Raw genomic sequence first — 22215 nt, 5'->3', positions numbered from 1 at the left:
TCTCCTTATTTACTCTGCAAGTGAGATACCCCTACAGACTACAGTAACCAAGGCGACAGTCTGTTATATAGCAGCACATCCTTCACTGTCTGCGAAGTTAGGTGCATGGTGCAGTTCATATGAAAGCAAAACTGCACATTAGCCTTCCCCTCTCCACCCTCAACCAGTGGTCCACAACATTTCAATTTAACACATTAACCAGGTACCTGTGGGACTGCTCAGACCTAATAGTCAACTCAGTCCTGCACTAAACTATGAGGGTTCTTTCTTTGGCTGTGGATCACTGCCTGGTTGGAATTGGCTAGAGATCAACCAAAGCCATTTAATAAAAGACTGCAGCTGGAAAATAAGGAAGATTTATATCCGACTAACCTGGTCTTCATTTAAACTCAGGGCCCCGAGGTTAAAATAGTGTAATAAGTTAGATTCCACCCTCTAAATTACGGGACCTGAATTATTGGCCATTGTAGACAGAGAAGATGGAAATTTCCCATTTCCCACCTCCCCCTCAATTATCTAAATAGAAGTAGGACTCTATGTTCAATTCACATTTTGCTTAAGACCCATGTGCTGGGCAGATGTCTATTTCATGTCTATGCTGGTGACACGTAACTCTGTTCTGCTAGGGAAATGTCAAGAGGCACATGATATTTAGGGAGAGAAAAGCCTCACTCCATGACGTAATTCACATTCACATTTTTCCAAAATAAAGCCTGCCAACTGAATGGGATTGCACATCGCCCATCACAACCTCACAAAAGAACTTGATTTAAAACGGACGTCAACTGTGGCCACAGAAGTGTGTAAGTGGAAAAACTCCAGCAGTGACTGCAACAGACACAGGACTGAGCAGCCCAGTCTTGCAGATATTTCCACTGAAGACCCACTCTTGAAATGTGATTAAATATTTCTTGCCAAAAAAAGATTTTCTTTCATGGTACCAACTCTTGAGTTTGTGTTCCACTCAGAAGGCCACATCAAGCACTGTCTTTAGGCTTGGCTCTGTAGTAGTTCTATTTACGGCATCTCCACACCAATTATTGCCATACAATAATTCCAGCTATATCTGGTTCTAATCTCTCCATTGTAAACACTGATAATCTATTCAATTAGCCTTACTGTCTTTTACTAATTGTGATTCTTAGCATGTGTTTCCATCTCTCACATTCGCTCTGACCAACTCACTATGCAATCCCTCTCATGCCCTTTCTGTTCTAACCAACTCCACCCACACTGTGCTATTTATATCCAGGGAGGAGTAGCTCCATTACATCACAGCACAATTGGTCCAGGCTCCTAAAGCCCTTACACAACGTATTTGTTAATAGGATGAAGTAACAGGATAAGCGTGTACTCAAATGAATGACAGGTTGCTAGGAAGCACAGAGGAAGAGAGGGCTGTTGAGGTGCATCTTCACAAATCCCTGAATCCAGCAGAACTGGTTAGCAGTGGAGTTAAGACAGATAACAGATCACTTTCCTTTATCCGTTGAGGCATAGAGTATAAGAGCAGGGAGGCAATGTTGAAGCTGTTAGTATGGCCACAGCTGGAGTGCTGTGTGCAGCTCTGGTCACCACACTATAGGAAGGATGTGATTGTGCTGGAAAGGATGAAGAGGAGATGTGCCAGGACCTTGCCAGGGAAGAAGCATTTTAGTGGCAAAGAGACACTGTATAAGCTTGGGTTGTTTTATTTCAAGCAGAGAACGCTGAGGGGGCTGCATAAGATTGTGAGGGCAATGGATAGGAAGCTGCTTTGCCCCTTGGTTGAAGAGCCAGTAACAAGAGGGTGTAATTTTAAAGTGAAAGGCTCCTGATTTAGAGGAGACTGGAAGGAAAACATTTTTTACCAGAAGGTGGGGGGAATCTGAAATGCACTGCCTGGGAGGGTAGTTGAGACAGGAAACCTCACAACCTTTAAAGGGCATTTAGAAGAGCACTTGGAAAAGGTCACAACATCCAAGGCTATGAGCCAAGTGCTGGAAAGTAGGACTCTTGTAGATTTTGACCAGCTTTAATCAACGTGGACTCAATATAGCCTCTTCGGTACTGTAGGAGTCTGTGATTCCAAGACCACAAAAATTCAAGAGAGCAATAACTTTGAACGGCCCTAAACACAACTTGTGCATTTAAAGCAGTAAATCTTCTCATGGGACGGTTAGCAAACGCAAACATGGACTAATCCAAAGGGGCAGACACTGGTACAGCGGATCAAAACCTTGGTCAAAGAGGTGGGTTAAGGAGCATCTCACAGGAGCACATGGAGTTGGAAGACATCCCAGAGCTCAGGGCCCTACAACTGAAGACAGAATCACCAAGGGTGGGGCAAAAAGTGTCCAGGGATGTGCAGGCTGGCTGGGTTGACCATAGGAAATGCAGGATTCCAGGGATTAGATATTGGAGATGGGTCAGTGTAGATTTCATGAGTTGAATGGCCTGTTCCCATAGTGTAAGGATTCTATGATTCTCAAAAAAAGTAGTCAATGATGTGCAAGAATCTATAATTACAGAAGAAACTGTTTCAGGATTGTTGGGGAGGTTACACCAAAGAGAGGGACAATTTGGATGTCAATATGTGCTGCATTTGGCCCAGGGAAGAGGTAGACCAAAGATATCAACCAGGATTGCCACAGCTGAACACTCTCTCATTTTCTCCTTCTCAAACGTCTAATCGTGTAAGATGTCTAAAGAAAATGAAACAGCCTTCCATGCGTTGACTCCCATGATCAACCAGTCAGCTATTGTTCAAAATCTTAATGCGGCTGTGAAGCAAGGTACTCAATCATATCTCACAAACTTGATTGAGTTTTTTGAAGAAGTAACAAAGAGGATTGATGAGGGCAGAGCGGTAGATGTGATCTATATGGACTTCAGTAAGGCATTCGACAAGGTTCCCCATGGGACACTGGTTAGTAAGGTTAGATCTCACGGAATATAGGGAGAACTAGACATTTGGATACAGAACTGGCTCAAAGGTGGTGGTGGAGGGTTGTTTTTCAGACTGGAGGCCTGTGACCAGTGGAGTGCCACAAGGATCAGTACTGAGTCCTCTACTTTTTGTCATTGACATAAATGATTTGGATTGAGCATAAGAGGTACAGTTAGTAAGTTTGCAGATGACACTAAAATTGGAGGTGTAGTGGACAGTGAAGAGGGTTACCTCAGATTACAGCAGGATCTTGACCAGATGGGCCAATGGGCTGAGAAGTGGCAGATGGAGTTTAACTCAGATAAATGTGAGGTGCTGCATTTTCGGAAAGCAAATCTTAGCAGGACTTATACACTTAATGGTAAGGTCCCAGAGTGTTGCTGAACAAAGAGACCTTGGAGTGCAGGTTCATAGCTTCTTGAAAGTGGAGTCGCAGGTAGATAGGATAATGAAGAAGGCATTTGGTATGCTTTCCTTTATTGGTCAGAGTATTGAGTACAGGACTTGGGAGGTCATGTTGCGGCTGTACAGGACATTGGTTAGGCCACTCTTGGAATATTGCGTGCAATTCTGGTCTCTTTCCTATTGGAAAGATGTTGTGAAACTTGAAAGAGTTCAGAAAAGATTTACAAGGATGTTGCCAGGGTTGGAGGATTTGGGCTATGGGGAGTGGCTGTACAGGCTGGGGCTGTTTTCTCTGGAGCATTGCGGGCTGAGGGGTGACCGTATGGGGGATTACAAAATTATGAGGGGCATGGTTAGGATAAATAGACAAAGTATTTTCCCTGGGGTCGGGGAATCCAGAACTAGAGGGCATAGGTTTAGGATGGGCAGGGAAAGATATAAAAGGGACCTAAGGGGCAACTTTTTCACGCAGAGGGTGGTGCGTGTATGGAATGAGCTGCCAGAGGATGTGGTGGTGGCTGATACAATTGCAACATTTAAGAGGCATTTAGATGGGTATATGAATAGGAAGGGTTTGGAGGGATATGGGCCGGGTGCTGGCAGGTGGGACTAGATTGGGTTGGGATATCTGGTCGGCATAGACGGGTTGGACCGAAGGGTCTGTTTCCGTGCTGTACATCTCTATGACTCTAAGAGCATGAAAGCAAAAAGTAATAATTGAAATTTAGCCAAGAGGTTTTCCATGAAAATTTGGAAAACTATGTCTCTTCTTCTAGGGAAGAAAGACTCCATGACAAAAGTTTGAAAATCAGACAACTTGGCCAAAGGACAATGGGTGCATCAGCTACAGCTCAGTTGATGATTGTCTCATCTCCAACCAGATCACTGAGAGACTTGAATACAGTGACAGTCCCGTAGTGTAGCGAGGGAATGCTACACTGTTGGGAGGTTCTTGCTTTCACTAAGATGTTAAATCAAAGCTCTGTCTACTCTTGCAGGTGAATTTAAAATATTCCACGGCATTATTTTGAAGACTGAATTGAATGGAGTTGAATTGAATTAGTTTTATTGTCACACGTACACAAGTTTACAAGTCACCAAGTCTGGCGCCATCTTAGGTACAAGGTATCTAGGTACAGATTATTAAGTAGAAATTCTTAGGAAAACAAATTTAGGAACATCAAGAAATAAAAAGTCCAGTGTTACAGATTGTCGGTATGCGAAAAGAGAGAAATAAACAAAGATAGCTGAATACGTTTTGTTCCAGTGTCCTGTTCAAATATTATTTCCTCAACCAACACCATTAAATAAAACCAAATTATCTTGTCGTTATTACATTGCTATACTTGTGTGAAAACTGATCGTTGCATTTTCTACAACAGTGGTTAGTTTTGAGATGTACTTCAAGCACTTGGAGTGTCTAGTGGTCGTAAAATCAGCTCCATAAATTTAAAGTTTTCTTTTGCATTTCTGTCTGGGCTATTTTGATGGCATTTTAATCAATTGCAATTATTTTGTCAACAGTTTGGCAAATTATTTGGTCATGTCTACTGTACCAAATTGGTCTGCCAAACTTGTGACAAACTCTCAACTCCAAATCCTCATAGGTTGGGTTCATAGGAGACTGGACCACTTGTTAATTCAATCCACAATACACACACAGGCACACCTTGCAGCAGTCCGTTAGAGGTGGTACTGACAGATGCTCAAAGAGTGGGTCACTGAAAGAATAGTGTACAGCATCAAACACTCAATCACTCAAAGTGGGTGTTTGTGGGAAAGAGACCATCTGAAACACATCAATTTCACATTTGTACTGCTGACAATTGTACTGTTACAATTAATGCCAGGGAGAACCTCTCCTTCAGGATGAGAGAGAGCTCTACACAAACAAGTTTTATTTGAAAGAAAGTGTAGAAGATGAGTCTCACTGGATTTGTTTCATCTTCCACTCTCTTCATTTTAACAGTTTCTCATTCTCCTGCTTGGAGGAGCTTCCTGTGTTAAATTGGTTGCCACGCTTCCTACCCCAGTTCACTTCATCAAGTAGAATTCACTTTGTGATAGTCAGTAGTCATGAAAAGCACTATGTAAATATCAGTCCCTCTTCATTTCTACAAAAAAAAGGCTACAAATCTCTCCAAATATCACGGTCCCCTTTGCAAAGTGACTTGCATTGAAAAGCACTACAGATAACGGAAAGAGGGCTACATAGATAGGGTGGTTAAGAAGACATTTAGTACGCTTACTTTCATTGCTTTGAGTATGGGAGTTGGGACGTTATGTTTGTTGTGGCTGAGGTTGTACAGGATGTGGGTGAGGCCTCTTCTGGAGTAGTGTGTCCAGTTCCGGTCACCCTGTTATAGGAAGGATATCATTAAGCTGAAGAGGGTTCAGAAGAGATTCACTCGGATGTTGCTGGGAATGGAGGGCTTAATAGGACAGACTGGATAGGCTGGGTGACCTTATAGCGGTTTATAAAATCACGAGGGGCATAAATAAGGTGAATGGCTCTCTACTCTAGGGTGGGAGACGAGGGGGCATATTTAAGATGAGAGGAGAAAGACTTAAAAAAAGACATGGGGACATTTTTTTTAAAATACAGAGGGGTTTGTGTGTGGAATCAACTTCCACAGGAAGTGGCTGATGCAGGTATTCTCACAACATTTAAAAAGATATTTAGATTAGTACATGAAAAATAAATGTTTGGTGGGATATGGGCCAATTGCAGGCAGGTGGGACTAGTTTAGTTTAGGATTAGGGTCGGCATGGACAGGTTGGACCGAAGGGTCCATTTCCATGCAGTATGACTCTATGACTCTATAACCCAGCCTACGGACGTCTTGGCAATGAGTGATGTTAACAAGGTGAAGCCCCACTACTATATAAGCTATCCCATCAGGCCCGACTTTAACTCTCTGCTTCAGAACTAAAAGAACATTGTACTCAATCCATACCAAAACCCTAGAGAAATAACTACACAGTTATCATGAGTCTCATCAGCCCTATCAATATCGCAACTATTTAAATCTATAATAAGCCTTCCAGAAGCTCTGAAAAAAAAAGAGAAATTGCCTCATATATCATACCATCTGGCTGAAATACAATATTGAGAAAGCAAAAATGGATCTTTTTTTTGTAAGACTCATAAAGTTGACACAGCCATTAAAGAAATAAATCCATTTAATTTTTACATTTCAACATACACGTTAACTACCCTCATTGAGGCTGGGCATTCCACTTTATCATTTTTATTTAAAAAGGGAAGATGGGAAATATGGACAACTGCTCTTAATTTACCTCATTCAAGCACTAAACTCCAACATTATATTAATTATGGTGTTCAATCCAAATTACATTTTTATCCATCAATAAGTCATTTTACATTATCTGTATACTGTATCAAATTGACTATTACAGCTATTATGTTTAATAGGAGTTTTTACAAAAATGCACATTTGCTACTTCCAATGAAGCATTAAGAGGAAGAAATCCCAATTAGTCATATGACTGAAATCCTGTATTTTCTTACACTCTTAAATCTTGTGTCTTTTAACTTGTCAATATCATTGTGACCAAAGCAGCTTCACTTCTTGTTACATTTAACTGGATAAGGACCCTCAATATACAGCTAAAGCTGAACTGATTAAGAATCACAGGAATAAATGCAGCACCATGAGTAGGTATTTCAATCAGCTGTAAAATTCATGGCATCTCAGGACATTATGGGTTTTGCTGAGTAGACAATTTACAATAAGAATTGGGGATCTGCCTGGTTCAAATTCTCCATAGGAATTAGAATTAACTTCATTGTTAAATGAGTCCAGTGGAAAACGTACAAGTTGCCGCTTACAGCACCATTTTAGGTACAAGGTACCTAGGCACAGCTTCTTCAGTTACGTTTTTTTAGAAAAATAGGGAAGTAAGAAGTCCAGCATTTGCAGACTGTCAGAATAACTTATCAAATGGAGAAAACAAATGTTCAGTGCAACATTCTCCCAACCCAGTCCACACTGGCACCTATGCTCCAGCCTGCACTGGGCCTTAGCTCCAGACCATGACTGGCTTCACTTCAGGGTTCACTAGGCCGGGAGATCGCTCTGGAATCACCTCAAGACTGGAAGTCCACGCTGAGGCCATTAAGCCAGGCTGTGAGCTTACAGACCCAAACCCAGAACATATCCACTCAGGGGTCATTTTTATTGTGCCAGTATGCCAACAGTTGGGATCATACTGCTACCCATTCATCACACCATAAATGGCACTTTTTTTTTTACAAATAATCTCAACATTACCACATTATGTCAAGCTCTGACAATTAGGGATGTTGGGTTTGTACACATTTAAGGGCAGTTTTCCCATCTTTCCCTCCTTCCTGTGAGCACAGTGAATTATACTGGCACTAATGTTCCACAGATGCTGTTAGTCGGTCTTGTCTCTCTCTCTCTCTCTCTCTCTGTCAAACAGCAATTCTTCATGCGTAAGCCTACAGTGCAAGTGCTGCCAAGGCTGACCCTGGCACTCATCAGAGCTGCACTCAAACTTGTGTTCACACCATGTAACAACAAGTGCACTTTCCAGCAGGGGTCACCGTGCAACATTCAGGAAAACAACACAACTCCTTCATTTTATTATGTATGACGATAGCTGGAGTGACGATGGCGACTTCAACATTCCCCCTGCTCAAATTGCCTAGCTCAGGACAGATCAATGCACACAAAGAGAACCATCTCCACCTGAATCTTTGCCTCGTTTGATTCCATCTTCCCCAAATACCAGTGTTGGCACCTGGCTGCTTCATTTGCAGCTCTACCAATGTGTAGTTTAAAAAGGGACCATTCTTCCTCACTGGGAGGACATCTAGACCACCTTACACCAGGCCTTTTCCAGCACTGCTGTCTGACTGGCCACTAGGGGGGTGCATAGCAGCAACACTGTGACATCTCATTTTTTTCCGCTCCACCTCTCTATACACGTAGCTGACCCCCACTTGGAGCTCAGAATCGATGCCTCCTACAAATACTGTTCCAATCTCAGTCATTTATAACATAGAGGAAGCCTGTATTTTTTTTTCTATTCTCCAGTATGTAGTTGTATAGCCTGGTGCTTAAATTCAAATTATTCATGCATAAAATTCCCACTGGATGGACTGATTGCAAGGGAACACCCGAAGAAAATAAGTGTTAACGCATTACAGTCTCAAACGTGCAAGATCCTTGTGAACTGGACAACAAAAGAGAAGGTCTTTCAACAAACATTATCCATTTGATTAGCATCAATATCTAATCCTTACTGATTAGTGTCAAGAGATCACATTGCTGAAAGCCTACATTTAACGCCACAAAAGCTATTTGTGTTAAACTATATTGATAAGAAAAGTCAGTAATTCTTGCAAGAACATATTGACATTTCAAGCACCATAGAAGTAATTTTTGTAAGTGTCACGGTGCCAAAGCTATTTGGGTCCATTTGTGTCAGCGGCTGCGTGCTGAATTCGGAAGCATGGCTAATGCTTTCATTTAATAAATTCAATTACACCAAGAATTCACCTGGTAATTCTTCAGGCTTCACAGCAAGGTTTCTCTGTCTGTAGAATTCAAGGTGGATGAAGTAAAGAAATTCACTAAGGACACCTTTTCATATAGACAATGAATATTTAATGTATCGTATTTTAAGTAAAAGTTGAGTCAAAATAGAGACAGTGGAGTTTGTGAAACTGGCAATGATATTTGAAGGCAGTTTTTGTTTTAAGACTACCAGGCAAACATTTTCTTGATGTTGGGAACAATGTCTCTCCAATAGAGATGCCCTGAATAGGTTTTCAACAGCATAACATTTTAAAATAAAACACCATTCATTTGAAAGCTCAAAATGGATTTTTGCAAAATAACACAAGAGCAATGACAGACTGTTGCTGCTGACTCTTAATACAGCCACCAGCCACTTGAAGCTCATGCTCTTAAAACCAGTCCTAAATTCCGAGCAAATCAACCAAATGGTCAGTTTTGCACAACATCACTCTCATTACTTTTTTTTTTCAGGATCCTACCTTCCCCATGCAATCATTTCTTATTTAATCACATAAATGTGAAAGATTAGTTTTCTTTCTCATCTGTGATGAAAAAGCAAAGGCAGTAACAATTGGGAACAGGAAAGCAGATCCAATCAATTTTGAATTGGGCTTCATCTCATTCAAACAGTTTTAACTGTTAGCTCTCATCACATCAGGAATCTACGATAGTATATTCCTATCTTCCATAAGCTCACATTCCATTCCAAAGATGGCAAAGATCGTAGGAAAAAAATCACACATGTGGATTGACACAAAAATTTATTAACAAAAAGATCAAGAAATAGATCAATCCTTTCAACATCAAATTTCTAAGTTCCATAAACCATCAGAGTTTTATCATTAATGAGGGAAAAAATGGGAGTATTGAGATGTACTGTGGCAATTAAATAGGAATGTCACTTGGTTAGAACACATTTGGCAAGTGATTGGTACCTCAGGAATTCAAAAGTAATCATTTTATTGGAACATGAAGAGGTCAGGCTGTGAAGTATAATATCCAGACTTTTCAAATCAAAATGCTAGTGATTAGACAAGACTACCTATTCACCTTGGCTTGTATTAACCCTTCAGGCAATTAATTATTTCTATCTTTTGGAGATTGCAGTTCTGACATTTTGACAGTGGATAATGAGAAGAGATTTCTGTATTTTCCAAAATGGTTTTCATTGGAAATCATAGCTCAAATAATTAGTAACGTCAACGTCATGTAAAATACATCTTGTTTCAGTATTTTAAAAGAAGTTTGAATGAGGAGACAGGATTTCAAACCAAGTAAATAGAAGCTGTAATTCTTTAAAATGTATTTTCTGAATGCCATAGTGTTGAATGATCCATATGCTGCACTTTACTACTGAACATTAATAGTACACAGAAAAGCTGCTGTGACACATTTGTCTTGAACATAACATGATGCACAGTAAAGGTGACAGTATGTTGTCCTTTTAATAATAACCAAATTATGGACTAAGCACATGAGCTTCCAACAACTGCAACTATGAATCCCGTTGCAACTAAACTAGCAGTGTTTGCTCAACGGTCCATAATACATATTGTACAACTGGTAGGCACTCTAACACCTGCTACCAACAAGAATTCATATCCACAACAGCAAAGGTACTGCCCATGAATACACTAAGAACTAATGGATTTAGGAGAGCTGGAACGATGGTTACAAATTACTTGAATTCTTCTGAAGTTCATGACTCCAACCGAACTTCTCAACAAGATCATGACCTTGCAGTCCTTCTTATATACCATTATTAGATGTGTCATACTTGCATATTTGTGATGCCCTAACCACCTCTGCCTGTTGCAGACTGGGTAATGCCCATCTGTGGTCTGCAAACCTGAAACTTCTTGAACGTTTAAATTACACCAAGTGAGAGCTACAATACCTTCCAAATTAAAATACCACCGGTTCCAATGCTACAAAGCTTGTTGTGAAACTTGCCTCAAGACAGAACTAATCCTGAAACGTTTTGTCTTACAGATACAAGGCTTGCTGGATTAAAGCTGTGCATGGCTATGCTGCTAACTTGGGTGCAGAGAGTTAACTATAAAACCAGAATGGGAACAGACAGGGCTCCAGCATCATTGTGAGCTACTGATCTGATTACGAATAATAAAAAGGACCTGGTGTTATTTTGCTGCTGTTATCAATGCTCAGACACATTCTCTCCGCCCCCCACCCATTTTCTTATAGTATTCTCATGACTTTTACTGGTGGATCTTTCGATGTCCCTAGCACATTATCCACACCAAGCAAGCGCCTTTTTTCCTCTTAATTATATAGCAATATTGTGACTTTCTGGGTACCTCCATTCTGTGACCCCAAATCATAATTCTTTCATCCATCACGCATACATATGCTGCAGGCAAGCTGAAGTCTTTTGTGCAACATTAAAGGTTTAATCGGACAGATTCTGGTTAAGCAAGATAGTCCTTCTCACTTTTAAAGTAAACCATTTTGCAAAACGGTTGAAACAGAATAAATCTGTCCCAGAGTTCCATCACTCTGCAATCCTGCCGCTGGACAGAATAAATAGTAGACATTTCAAAAAGCTGCACAGATGAATTTTATGGATTTAACGTGTTTTAAATAGAAAAAAAATCCAGTAACTGTATTAATCCACTTAATTCAAATTAGATTTTGATTAAAGGTATTCGCCCTGATAAACTTTAATTTCACACTCCGCCACCTATTAAAGTCCTTACTTTAAAGTTAGAATGTGACACTGTGTAACACTGACCCTGAACATTAAAAGTTGGTCCAATTACTAATTCCTGGACGTGCCTCTCAAGGCGATAAATGATGAGCCTCAGACAGTTCTCTTATTTTAAACTGGGTAAAAGAGCAAAGCCATTTACCATCAAACCGATTTGGATCATTTACATTAAGCTACCTCAGAATGCCATCTACCCTACAGTACCACTGCTGGGCAGAATAAGCATTTTCTATTTCAAAGCTTTTCAAAAGGCTGCAGCAGATTAGCCTCGTAGATGCAAGGATCTTGTTTAAATTAAAGGAGGGGCAAAGTTTTACTGCATGTTGGTTTAAAAATAAACTTCACATGTAAAAAGAAAGAGCCGCGTGCTCCCAATACGATGTCCACAAAGCAGAACAGCTCAAATGAATATTCACCCACTTATAATCCCTAATTTCTGGCAATTGAATGGTTGAAACAAAATTACAGCCTGCTTTCCAACTTTATCCTGTATTTAAGATTACCACCCACGTCTCGGAGTGTGCAGAAAGTGCTTTTTGGTTATTCAGCCAAATTTGAACACACCGCTAACAAAATGTATTAAGTTCCTTTATCACACACATCTACATAATCAAACTGTCAATAACGCGACTGAACACAGAAAGGATGCGCACCTTAACATGGTTATCTGTGAACAATTTCATTGTATGAGGTGTGCGAATGAATATTTTGCATTTCGGTGACTATTTAAATTGAGGTGTTAGTTAAATATGTAGCTAAAGGAGTTGGGTAGCTCTGTGCTGTAGGAGGAGAGAGCTGGCATGTACGGACGAGCTGTTTGCTCTGGGTATTTTTTGTTGTTGAATCCCGAGGATGCTGTGTCAGAGTCAGTACCTGTACCAGTTCAGTCCCCTCTCGTAGTTTCTATCGAAGAAGTGCGGCTCGGCGCCCACCGCCCTGACATCGGGGTGAATCCGTAAGAACTCCAGCAGAGCCCTGGTTCCGCCTTTCTTCACCCCGATGATGACGGCCTGGGGGAACTTCTGCGTCCCAAAGCTGTTGAAGACCGAGATGTTGGCGGCGGCTGTTGCTGCTGCCCCCTGGCCGGTGGAAGGAGCAGGCAGAGCGGGCTGTTGCTGTCCATGTTCCGCGCTCCGGGCTCGCCCCGGTTCCCCAGCCGCCTGCTGGTGCTGCTGCTGCGGGGAGGCGCCCGCTATAGGGCTCGGCATGGTCTCGCAGTAGCCCGTCAGACAGTAGACAAAATAGGTGAGCACTATGATCATGGTCAGGAAGAGAGGCGCCTTCGAAAAGCCGAGATGAAACCAGGCACTCCAACTACAACATCCCATGGGTTGGCTTCCTGCTCAGAGAAAACGGGCCAAAGTTTGGAAGCATGCTTCTATTTAAATTTCTATATTCCTTTTGCTTTTTTTGAAAAAAAGTTAAGTCCTTAAAACACAAATTCTTTCCAGTCTCATCCATGCAATGATTGGAACTCCATCAGCTCTCTTTCTCCCCATTTGTTTTTTGTCGTTAAAGGGGGATGTGCAGAGCTCTCAGTTTAATAGCCCCATCTCTCTCTGCCTGTCTGTCTGTCTTCTCCTTATTTTGCCTTTTGCCTCTCGAGTTTACAACCTGCCTGATTCCAACATGATGATCATTTCCAACTCGCTCTAACTTCACCAGGCATGGATCCACCCCCTCCGCTTGGTCATTGGGCGGGATTTAAATAGCCTACAATATATTCAAATCCCTCCAAAAAAAATCACTCAGGCACCTGCTTAAATGAACCCCCCCCCCCCCCCCCCAGCACAACATATGGACAATGGCAATTGCATAACCAGCAGTCACATGTTGAATAAATAACACTATACATTTGCATTTATTTGTTTAAGAAAATAACAGTTTCTCGCTTTCTTTCGGACAGCTGCTCCAGATTTCATTTGCTTTATATTTAAACCGGATGGAACTGCACTGAGATATTTACATTTGCAGTGGTTGGATGCAAGTTATTCAAATCTTTCAGTCTGTGTTCTGTCCCTGGTGAGACCAGAGCCCTGAATTGTATCAAATTGAACAACATAAAATCCTGTGGAGTTCTGAGGAAGTGTCACTCAACAGGAAATGTGAACTGATTTCTCTCCACAGATGCTGCCAGACCTGCTGAGCTTTTCCATCAACGTCTGGTTTTATTTCTGCTTTCCAGCATCTGCAGTTCTTTCAGTTTTTTGGGGGGGGACTTGGGACCTCTTGTGTCACAGTTGTACTATCCCTACCTCTTAGCCAGGTGGTCCAAGTTCAAAGTCCAATCTGCTCCAGAGGTATGTCATAACATCTCTGTACAGGTTGAGCAAACTATCCCAGTTGGATGTTGAAAGGATTGTGAGAGTATCTAGGAGCAGGAGCCATAGTTCAAAAATAAGGGGCACCCATTCATACCAGAGATCATAGAATCCCTACAGTGTGGAAACAGGCCCTTCAGTCCAACAAGTCCATGCCAACCCTCCAAAGAGTAACCCACCGAGAGCCACTCCCCTACCCCATTATCCTATATTTACACCTGACTAATGCACCTAACTTACACATCCCTGAACAATTTAGCATGGCCAATTCACCTAATCTGCACATTTTTAGGCTGTGGGAGCAATCCCATACAGACGCAGGGAGAACATGCAAACTCCACACAGACAGTCGCCCAAGGTTGGAATCAAATCCAAGTCCCTGGTGCTGTAAGGCAGCTGTGCTAACCACTGAGCCACCATACAGCACCAAGTGGTTAAGGGCTCATCTTATTGATATGTATTAAATAGACACGATTACATTATGTTAGCAGCTGTAAGAGTTAATGCTGAATACAGCCATATACACCACTCACAATAGTAATGTCATTTGGGCCTGAGGGGAGAACAGATTAGGATCTTGAAAGAGCTTTCACCTGGGTCTTCTTCATAGTCTCTGTAACAATGTCTACCACACTGGTGCATCTTGCATTGGGTTGTTGTCATGCAACAAATCTATACCTTGTTTCAGACAACAGCCTATTCCCATTAGACCAGCACCAGCAGCCGAGGTCAAACAGGTTCTGGGGTCTCTACCAGGAAAGGTGATGGTGGCAACACCAATGCACATTGGTTAATACAAACTTGTGAACAGGAGTGATGATTCTTCTTCTAATTGAATGATGAGGGAAAAGGTAGAATATAATGTCAAACTAGCCCAAAAGGACAATAATAAAGTTAATTTAAAACTGATTGCAGTGCAAGTTTTAATTAGGATGGCAAATGTTTAGACTAGTCTGATTATTAAAGAAAATACCATTAGAGTTCTTTCAATTATATTCTTGAGATGTGAGTTATTACAGCTGACTTATTTTTTTTTATCTAGTAAGTTGAACCGACTTTGCAGTTCTCATGATTTTGGAGCAAGTTGATGGAAAGGATGACCACTCTTCCAGTCAGCTGTTCCCACTGTTTTACAGAGCGCAGGCAGCAATGTAACTCCAAGCTCACCAGAACACAGCGGAGAATGTGACTTCCACCAAGTTCAGGGTCATCTTATTGTGATAAGGATTACATTTCCTTTCACTGCAGTTTCAAACAGATTTCCAACCTCCTTGACTTGACTATGCCTGATGATACAAACAAGAAACAAGAGGGGGCCCTTCGAACCTATTCCACCATTTAATGAGGTCACAGCTGATCTGATTATAACCTCAACTCTACATTCCTGTCGTGATTCATAGATTCAGACAGTACAGACAAGGCCCTTCAGCCCAGCGAGTCTGCACTGACATAACTACTCTAAAAGTGTACTCATCCCATGTCCTTGAATGCTGTGATATTTAAAGTACCCATCGAAATATTTTTTAAAGGTTGTAATGTTTCCAGCCTCCACTACCTTCCCAGGTAGTGGATTCCAGATTCCCATCATCCTCTGAGTGAAAACGCATTTCCCAAGATCCCTTCTGAATCTCCTGCCCTTACTCTAAACCTATGTCCCCCCACCCCCCCCCCCCCCCCCCCCAGTGGAGGACCCCTCAACCAAGGGGAACAGCGGCTCTCTATTCACCCTGTCTATACCCCTCATAATCTTATGCACCTCAATTATGACTCCCCCTTCGGTCTTCTCTGCTCAAAAAGAAACAATTCAATTCTATCTAGTCTCTCCTCATAGCTCTCTATATACCTGATCATCTCTCATTCCCTTGGAAAATAAGAATATATCTACTTTTAATACTTAAAGATTCTGCATCTACTGCCTTTTGAGGAAGGAATTCCAAGACTCTTAACTCTAAGAGAGAGAGAAAATGTTGTCTTGGGGGTACATGTGGCTCATTGGTTAGCACTGCTGCCTCATAGCACCAGAGACCCAGGTTCGATTCCAGCCTCGGACGACTGTCTGTGTGGAGTTTGCATATTCTCCCCGTGTCTGTGTGGGTTTCTTCTGGGTGTTCCAGTTTCCTCCCACAATCCAAAGATGTGCAGGTTAGGTGAATTGGCTATGCTAACTTGCCCATAGTGTTCAGGGATGTGTAGGTGAGATGCATTAGTCAGGAGGAAATGTAGAGTAATAGGGTAGGGGGAATGGGTCTGGGTGGGTTACTGTTCGGAGGGTCGGTGTGGACTTGTTGGACGGAAGGGCCTGTTCATACATTGTAGGGATTCTATGAACTGCTTTTACTCAACTGAAAACCTTAGCTTTTCTGATTGTTTCCTCACAGCACATCCCCCTTCTACTTCAGTTTGGTCCTGATGTTATCCTCTCTGCAAATTTTCCAATGATTAAATCTCTCTTTTTCTATTGTGTTGCCAGGCCTGGGCACTATTTGCAAGTGAAGGCTGAACACTGTAATGCCCCAGCCTGACTTGCATGGTCCTATTCTGGTTATCTCAATGCAAAACCTTAACAGCACAGCAAGAAAGCATTTGATTCGTGGAGGCTGACATTAACTCAGGAGTACATTGATTAAGTTAGAAATTACAAATTGATGCGTGCATCCTCAAAATGCCATCGATTTGTTTTACAGTAGCTTGGTTGCATGGCCTGTGTGTGTCCTGTCATTGAGAGGCAAGACAATTCACATCTATCATTAAATCAGTCTCTCACAGTTTTTTTTCGGGAAGTGTAATTAAATTTTAAAATTGCTGGCTAGATTCCCTGGGAAGAAATAGCCTTGTAGTGAAAGAGAGATGACAGCATCCAGTTCCAATTGCTCATGCTTTTTACAGCATTCCCTGTGGGCGAAGAGGAGCCAAGTTCATTAAAACTTAAGAGGACCTCTGCATCCCCAGACTTTGTCACCACCTTCCTGAATGTATCACTTCACTCAAATGATCCAGAAGTTATCCTTCAGTTCTGCTTCCTGCATTTAGCTTTATATTTTCCAATTCAAATACTGATCCAACTTTCTATTAAGTACTTAATGTTTGCACTTAGGTTGTTCTCTACAGCAAAGCATACCATTCTTTAACACACCACTAGGTCAAGTAATTTCATTGCACTCTCTAAAGATGAGAATTCTTCTTAGTGTCGTCGCCTATCTTTATCCTTCCACCAACATCAGTAAGACAGATAACTGATCATTTTATGTGGTGGCTGCTTCCTGTGCAGAAATTAACTGACACATTTCCTTCTGCACAACAATGACTACACTTAGAGTCATACAGCAGAGAAACAGAGCCTTCAGCTCAACCAGTCCATGCCAAGCATAACGCCAAACTGAACGAGTCCCACATGACTGCTCCTGGCCCATATCCCTCCAAACGTTTCCTATTCATAGACTTATCGAAGTGTCTGTTAAGCATGGTAACTATGCCTACATCCACCACTTCCTCGGGAAGTTGACGCCACATGCAAACTATCCTCTGCGTAAAATAATTGACCCTCATGTCTTTTTTAAACCTCTCTCCTCCCACCTTAAAAATATGCCCCCTAGTCTTGAAATCTCCCATCCTTTGGAAAAGCCAGCCAACTATCTGTACCCCTCATGATTTTACAAACCTCTATAAGGTCACCTTACAAACTGCTTCATCCCGGTTAAAACAAAGTCCCAGTCTAGCCAACCTTTTTTTACAACTCAAATCTTCCATACCCAGCAACATCCTGGTAAATATCTTCCGGCCCCTCTCCAGTTTAATAATATCCTTCCTATTACAAGGCTACTAGAACTGGACACAGTGCTCCAGAAGAGGCCTCACCAATGTCCTGCCCAACCTCAACCTGACTTCCCAACTCCTTCAACAATACTGCGTGGAATCACACAATTGCTATAGTGTAAATGGAGATCAATTGGTTTATCACGTCTGCACCGGATCACTGAGAATTTTGGTTTCATTTAAATCCCCTGCCTTTTCCCCATTAACCTGCACATTATTTCTATTTAAAAATAATAATCATCCATTGCCCTCTTGAATGCCTCAATTGAGTTTACCTCCACCACACTTCCAGGCAATGCATTCCGTTTCCTAGCTCCTCTCACCATTATCATAGAGTCATACAGCATTGAAACAGTCCATGTCGAATATAATCCCAAACTATAGGCAGATCACAGAGTTAAGTAGCATAGGTAAGTAAATAGTAGGTAAACAGCAGCAAAAACAAAAACACAGGCACAGGTACTTATGAACTTCTATTCGGTGATCCATCAACCTCCTACATTCCAGTGAAAACAAACACAGTTTACCCAATCTTTCTTCAAAGCTAAAACCCCCCATACCAGGCAACATCATTTTCTATACCCTCTCCAAAGCATCCAGATCTTTCTGATAGTGTGGTGACCTGAACTGTACACAATATTCCAAGTGTGTCCTAACTAAAGTTCTATAAAGCTGTAGCATAACTTGTCTATCCTTATACTGAATGTCCCTTCCAATGGAGGTAAGTATGCCTTTTTTACTATCTTATCTACCTGCGCTGCCACCTTCAGTGATCTGTAGACCTGCACACCCTATCCTTCTGCATATCAATACCCCTAAGGATTCTGCCATTTGCTATATAATTCCCACCCGTACTTGACTTTCAAAATGCATCACCTCACATTTGACCAAATTAAACTCCATCTGCCATTTTTCTGCCCTTGCCCCATATCCCTGCTGTATCTTCTGACAATCTTCCTTACTATCCACAAATACCCCAATTTTTGTATCACCTGCAAACTTACTAATTAGATCAGCTACATTTTCCTCCAAATCATTTATGCAGACCATGAACAGCAGAGGTCCCAGCACTGATCTCTGTGGAACACCACTAGTTACAGCCATCCAAAGCAAAAAGCATCCATCCGCCGCTACCCTCTGTTTCCTATGACTAAGCCAGTTCTGTACCCATTTTGCCAGCTCACCCTGATACCATGTGACTTCACCTTTTGCGCCAGTCTGACATGAGGGACCTTGTCAAAGGCGTTTCTGAAGTCCATATAGACAATATCAACCCCTTTACCCTCATCAATCATCTTCATCACCTCCTCAGAAAACCTGATCAAGTTAGTGTGGCACGACTTCTCCCACACAAAACCATGCAGTCTGTTGCTGATAAGTCCATTTGCTTGTTAATGCATATAGATCTTGTCCCTGAGTATCTTTTCCAATAATTTCCCTCCCATCAACGTGAGACTCACAGGCCTGTAATTTCCAGGATTATCCCTGCTACCCTTCTTAAATAATGGGAATACATTGGCTATTCCCCAACCCTCTGCGACCTCACCTTTGGCCAAAGAGGATACAAAGATGTCTGTGAAAGCTCCAGCAATGTGTTCTCTTGCCTACCTGAACATTCCGTGATAGATCCCATCAGGACCCGGGGACTTATCTACCTTCATACTTTTTAAGATGCGTAGCACCTCTTCCTTTTTAATAGCAACTGAGCTTAGAAATTTAACACTCCCATCCTCTGCCAATTCCTTCTCTTTGGTGAATGCCAACACAAAGTATTTGTTTCGGACTTCCCCTACCTCTTTCTCTTGAGTGCGCCAACCCTTTCCCTGATCACCGTCTTGCTTTTTATATATGTATGAAAACCCTTTGGGATTCTCCTTAATTAATGACTTTTCATGACCCCTTTTAGCCCTTCTAATTCCTTGTTTAAGTTTTTTCCTTCTTTCCTTATAAACTTCAAGGGCTCCGTCACTTCCCATCCTCCTAGACCTTCCAGATGCTTCCTTTCTCTTTATGAAAGAGATCATAACATCCCTGGTCATCCAAGATTCACGCAAATTGCCACACCCATCCTTCATTCTCACAGGAACGTGCCACTTCTGAACTCGTATCAACTGCCTTTTGAAATACTCCCACATGTCCGATGTGGATTTATCCTCAATCAGCCGCCTCCAATCAAAATTCTTCAGTTCCTGCCTAATGCTGTCGCATTGCACCTTCCCACAATTTAAGGGTTGACCATGAGAACCTTTTTCCACGTATGGAGTCAGCTATTACGAGGGGGCATAGCTTTAAATTAAGGGGTGGTAGGTATAGGACAGATGTTAGGGGTAGGTTCTTTACTCAGCGAGTTGTGAGTTCATGGAATGCCCTGCCAGTAGCAGTGGTGGACACTCCCTCTTTATGGGCATTTAAGCGGGCATTGGATAGACATATGGAGGATAGTGGGCTAGTGTAGGTTAGGTGGGCTTGGATCGGCGCAACATCGAGGGCCAAACGGCCTGTACTGCACTGTATAGTTCTATGTTCTATGTTCTATGTTATCCAGGAGTATCTTAAAACTTACAGTATTATGGTCACTACTCCCGAAATCCTCCCCCACTCACTCACCTGGCCGGGCTCATTTCCCAAAAACAGGTCCAGTATAACCCCTTCTCTGGTGGGACCATTTACATACTATGTCAAGAGTCTCTTCTGAATGGTTCTTACAAATTTTGCCCCATCCAAGCCCCTAGCATGTAGTGAGTCCTAGTCAACATAGAAGAAGTTACAATCACCCACCACAACAACACTGCTCTTTTTACATCTTTCCAAACTCTGTCTACACATTCTCTCCTCTATCTCTTGCTGCCTGTTGGGAGGTCTGTAGTATACCCCCCAGCATTGTGATCTCACCTTTCCTATTCCTGACTTCTACCCACACTGCCTCACTGTACGAGTCCTCTGATGTATCCTCCCTCAGTACAGCTGTGAGATGCTCCTTTACCAGTAATGCAGTCACCCCCCCATTCTGCTTTTACATCCCTTTCTATCCCACCTGAAACACCTGTGGGCGGCACGGTGGGACAGTGGTTAGCACTGTTGCCTCACAGCGCCAGAGACCCGGGTTCAATTCCTGCCTCAGGCGACTGACTGTGTGGAGTTTGCACGTTCTCCCCGTGTCTGCGTGGGTTTCCTCCGGGTGCTCTGGTTTCCTCCCACAGTCACAAAGATGTGCAGGTCAGGTGAATTGGCCATGCTAAATTGCCCGTAGTGTTAGGTATAGGGGTAAACGTAGGGGTATGGGTGGGTTGCGCTTCGGCGGGTCGGTGTGGACTTGTTGGGCCGAAGGGCCTGTTTCCATACTGTAATGTAATCTAATGTAAAAAATCTAATCTAATCTAAATCCTGCAACATTCAGCTGCCACTCCTGTCCCTCTTTCCGCCAAGTCTCTGTAATCACAATAATGTCATAGTTCCAACCAACCAAAGCTCTCAGTTCATTTGCTTATTATACTTCCAACACTGACACCCATGCATTTCAGACCACCTGCCCTGCTCTTTTCAGCAGCATTTCCCACCTGTTCTTGTCGTTGGTAATGTTTGCCCTGGTTTGTACCTCTCCTAAAATTTCTGCTGTCCTACTCCTCTGATTCCCTTCCCATTCCCACACCAGTTTTAAACGCCCCCAACAAGTAAACCCCCACCCCCAAAAAAGGACATCAGTCCCAGTCCTGCCCAGGTGTGACCCAGTTTGTACGGGTCCCACCTCCCCCAGAACCAGCCCCAATGCCCCTCGAATCTGTAATCCTCCCCCTCACACCATCTGTCCAGCCACATAATCATCTTAAACTTCCTGCAGTTTCTATTCTAACTAGCTCATGGCACTAGTAGTAATCATGAGATAACTAGCTTGGAGGTCCTATATTTCAACTTACTTCCTAGTTCCCTATATTTTAGGGCCTCATTTGTTTTTTTTTAAACCTATGTCGTTAGTACTAACGTGTACCATGACCACAGGCTGTTCACCTTCCTCCTTCAGAATGTCCTGCAACCGCTCCGAGGCATCCAGGACCTGAGCACCAGGGAGGCAACGCACCATCCTGGATTCTTGTTTGCAGACACAGAAAAACCTATCTAATTCCCCAAATCCCCTATAACTGTAGCTTTTCTAGACTATTTCTACCTCCCTCCACAGCTGAGCCAACCATGATGCCATAAATTTGGCTGCTGCTGTTATTCCCCCGAGAGGCCATTCCCCTCAAAATCATATCACTGTTTTACCAGGACTAGCCACAGGAGATTCTTGCATTACCTGCCTGGTGGTCACCCATTCCCTTCCTGCCTGTGGAGGCTGAATCTGCAGTGTTACCACCTCTCTATATCTGCTATTCACAAAGTTGAATTCACATTCGACCATCTGCCATAGAGAGAGCATTATCTGCGTCAACAGCCCAGCAATATTGCCACTAG

General features: G+C 42.4%; 1 protein-coding gene across 2 annotated transcripts in view; it reads right to left on the bottom strand.

Annotated features, from left to right (window-relative positions):
* Nucleotides 1-22215, bottom strand: part of LOC122560561 (heparan sulfate glucosamine 3-O-sulfotransferase 3B1-like) — a 213643-nt gene that overhangs the window by 179429 nt on the left and 11999 nt on the right. Inside the window, exon 1 of one of the 2 annotated variants that reach the window (XM_043711314.2) lies at nucleotides 12506-13265. The exons of the other annotated variant lie outside the window; for it this stretch is intronic. Within the exon in view, the coding sequence (XP_043567249.1) occupies nucleotides 12506-12960 (455 nt within the window). The 5' untranslated portion in view covers nucleotides 12961-13265. Of the gene's footprint in view, nucleotides 1-12505; nucleotides 13266-22215 lie in introns of those variants that run through there. 2 annotated transcript variants of the gene reach the window in all.

Source organism: Chiloscyllium plagiosum, unplaced genomic scaffold (genome assembly GCF_037043375.1).
Source record: "Chiloscyllium plagiosum isolate Xiang-an unplaced genomic scaffold, Cpla_swu_hap1 HiC_scaffold_20, whole genome shotgun sequence".
NCBI lineage: Eukaryota > Metazoa > Chordata > Chondrichthyes > Orectolobiformes > Hemiscylliidae > Chiloscyllium > Chiloscyllium plagiosum.
The sequence above is the reverse complement of the archived record's forward strand: the minus strand, read 5'-3'. Positions and strand labels throughout refer to the sequence as shown.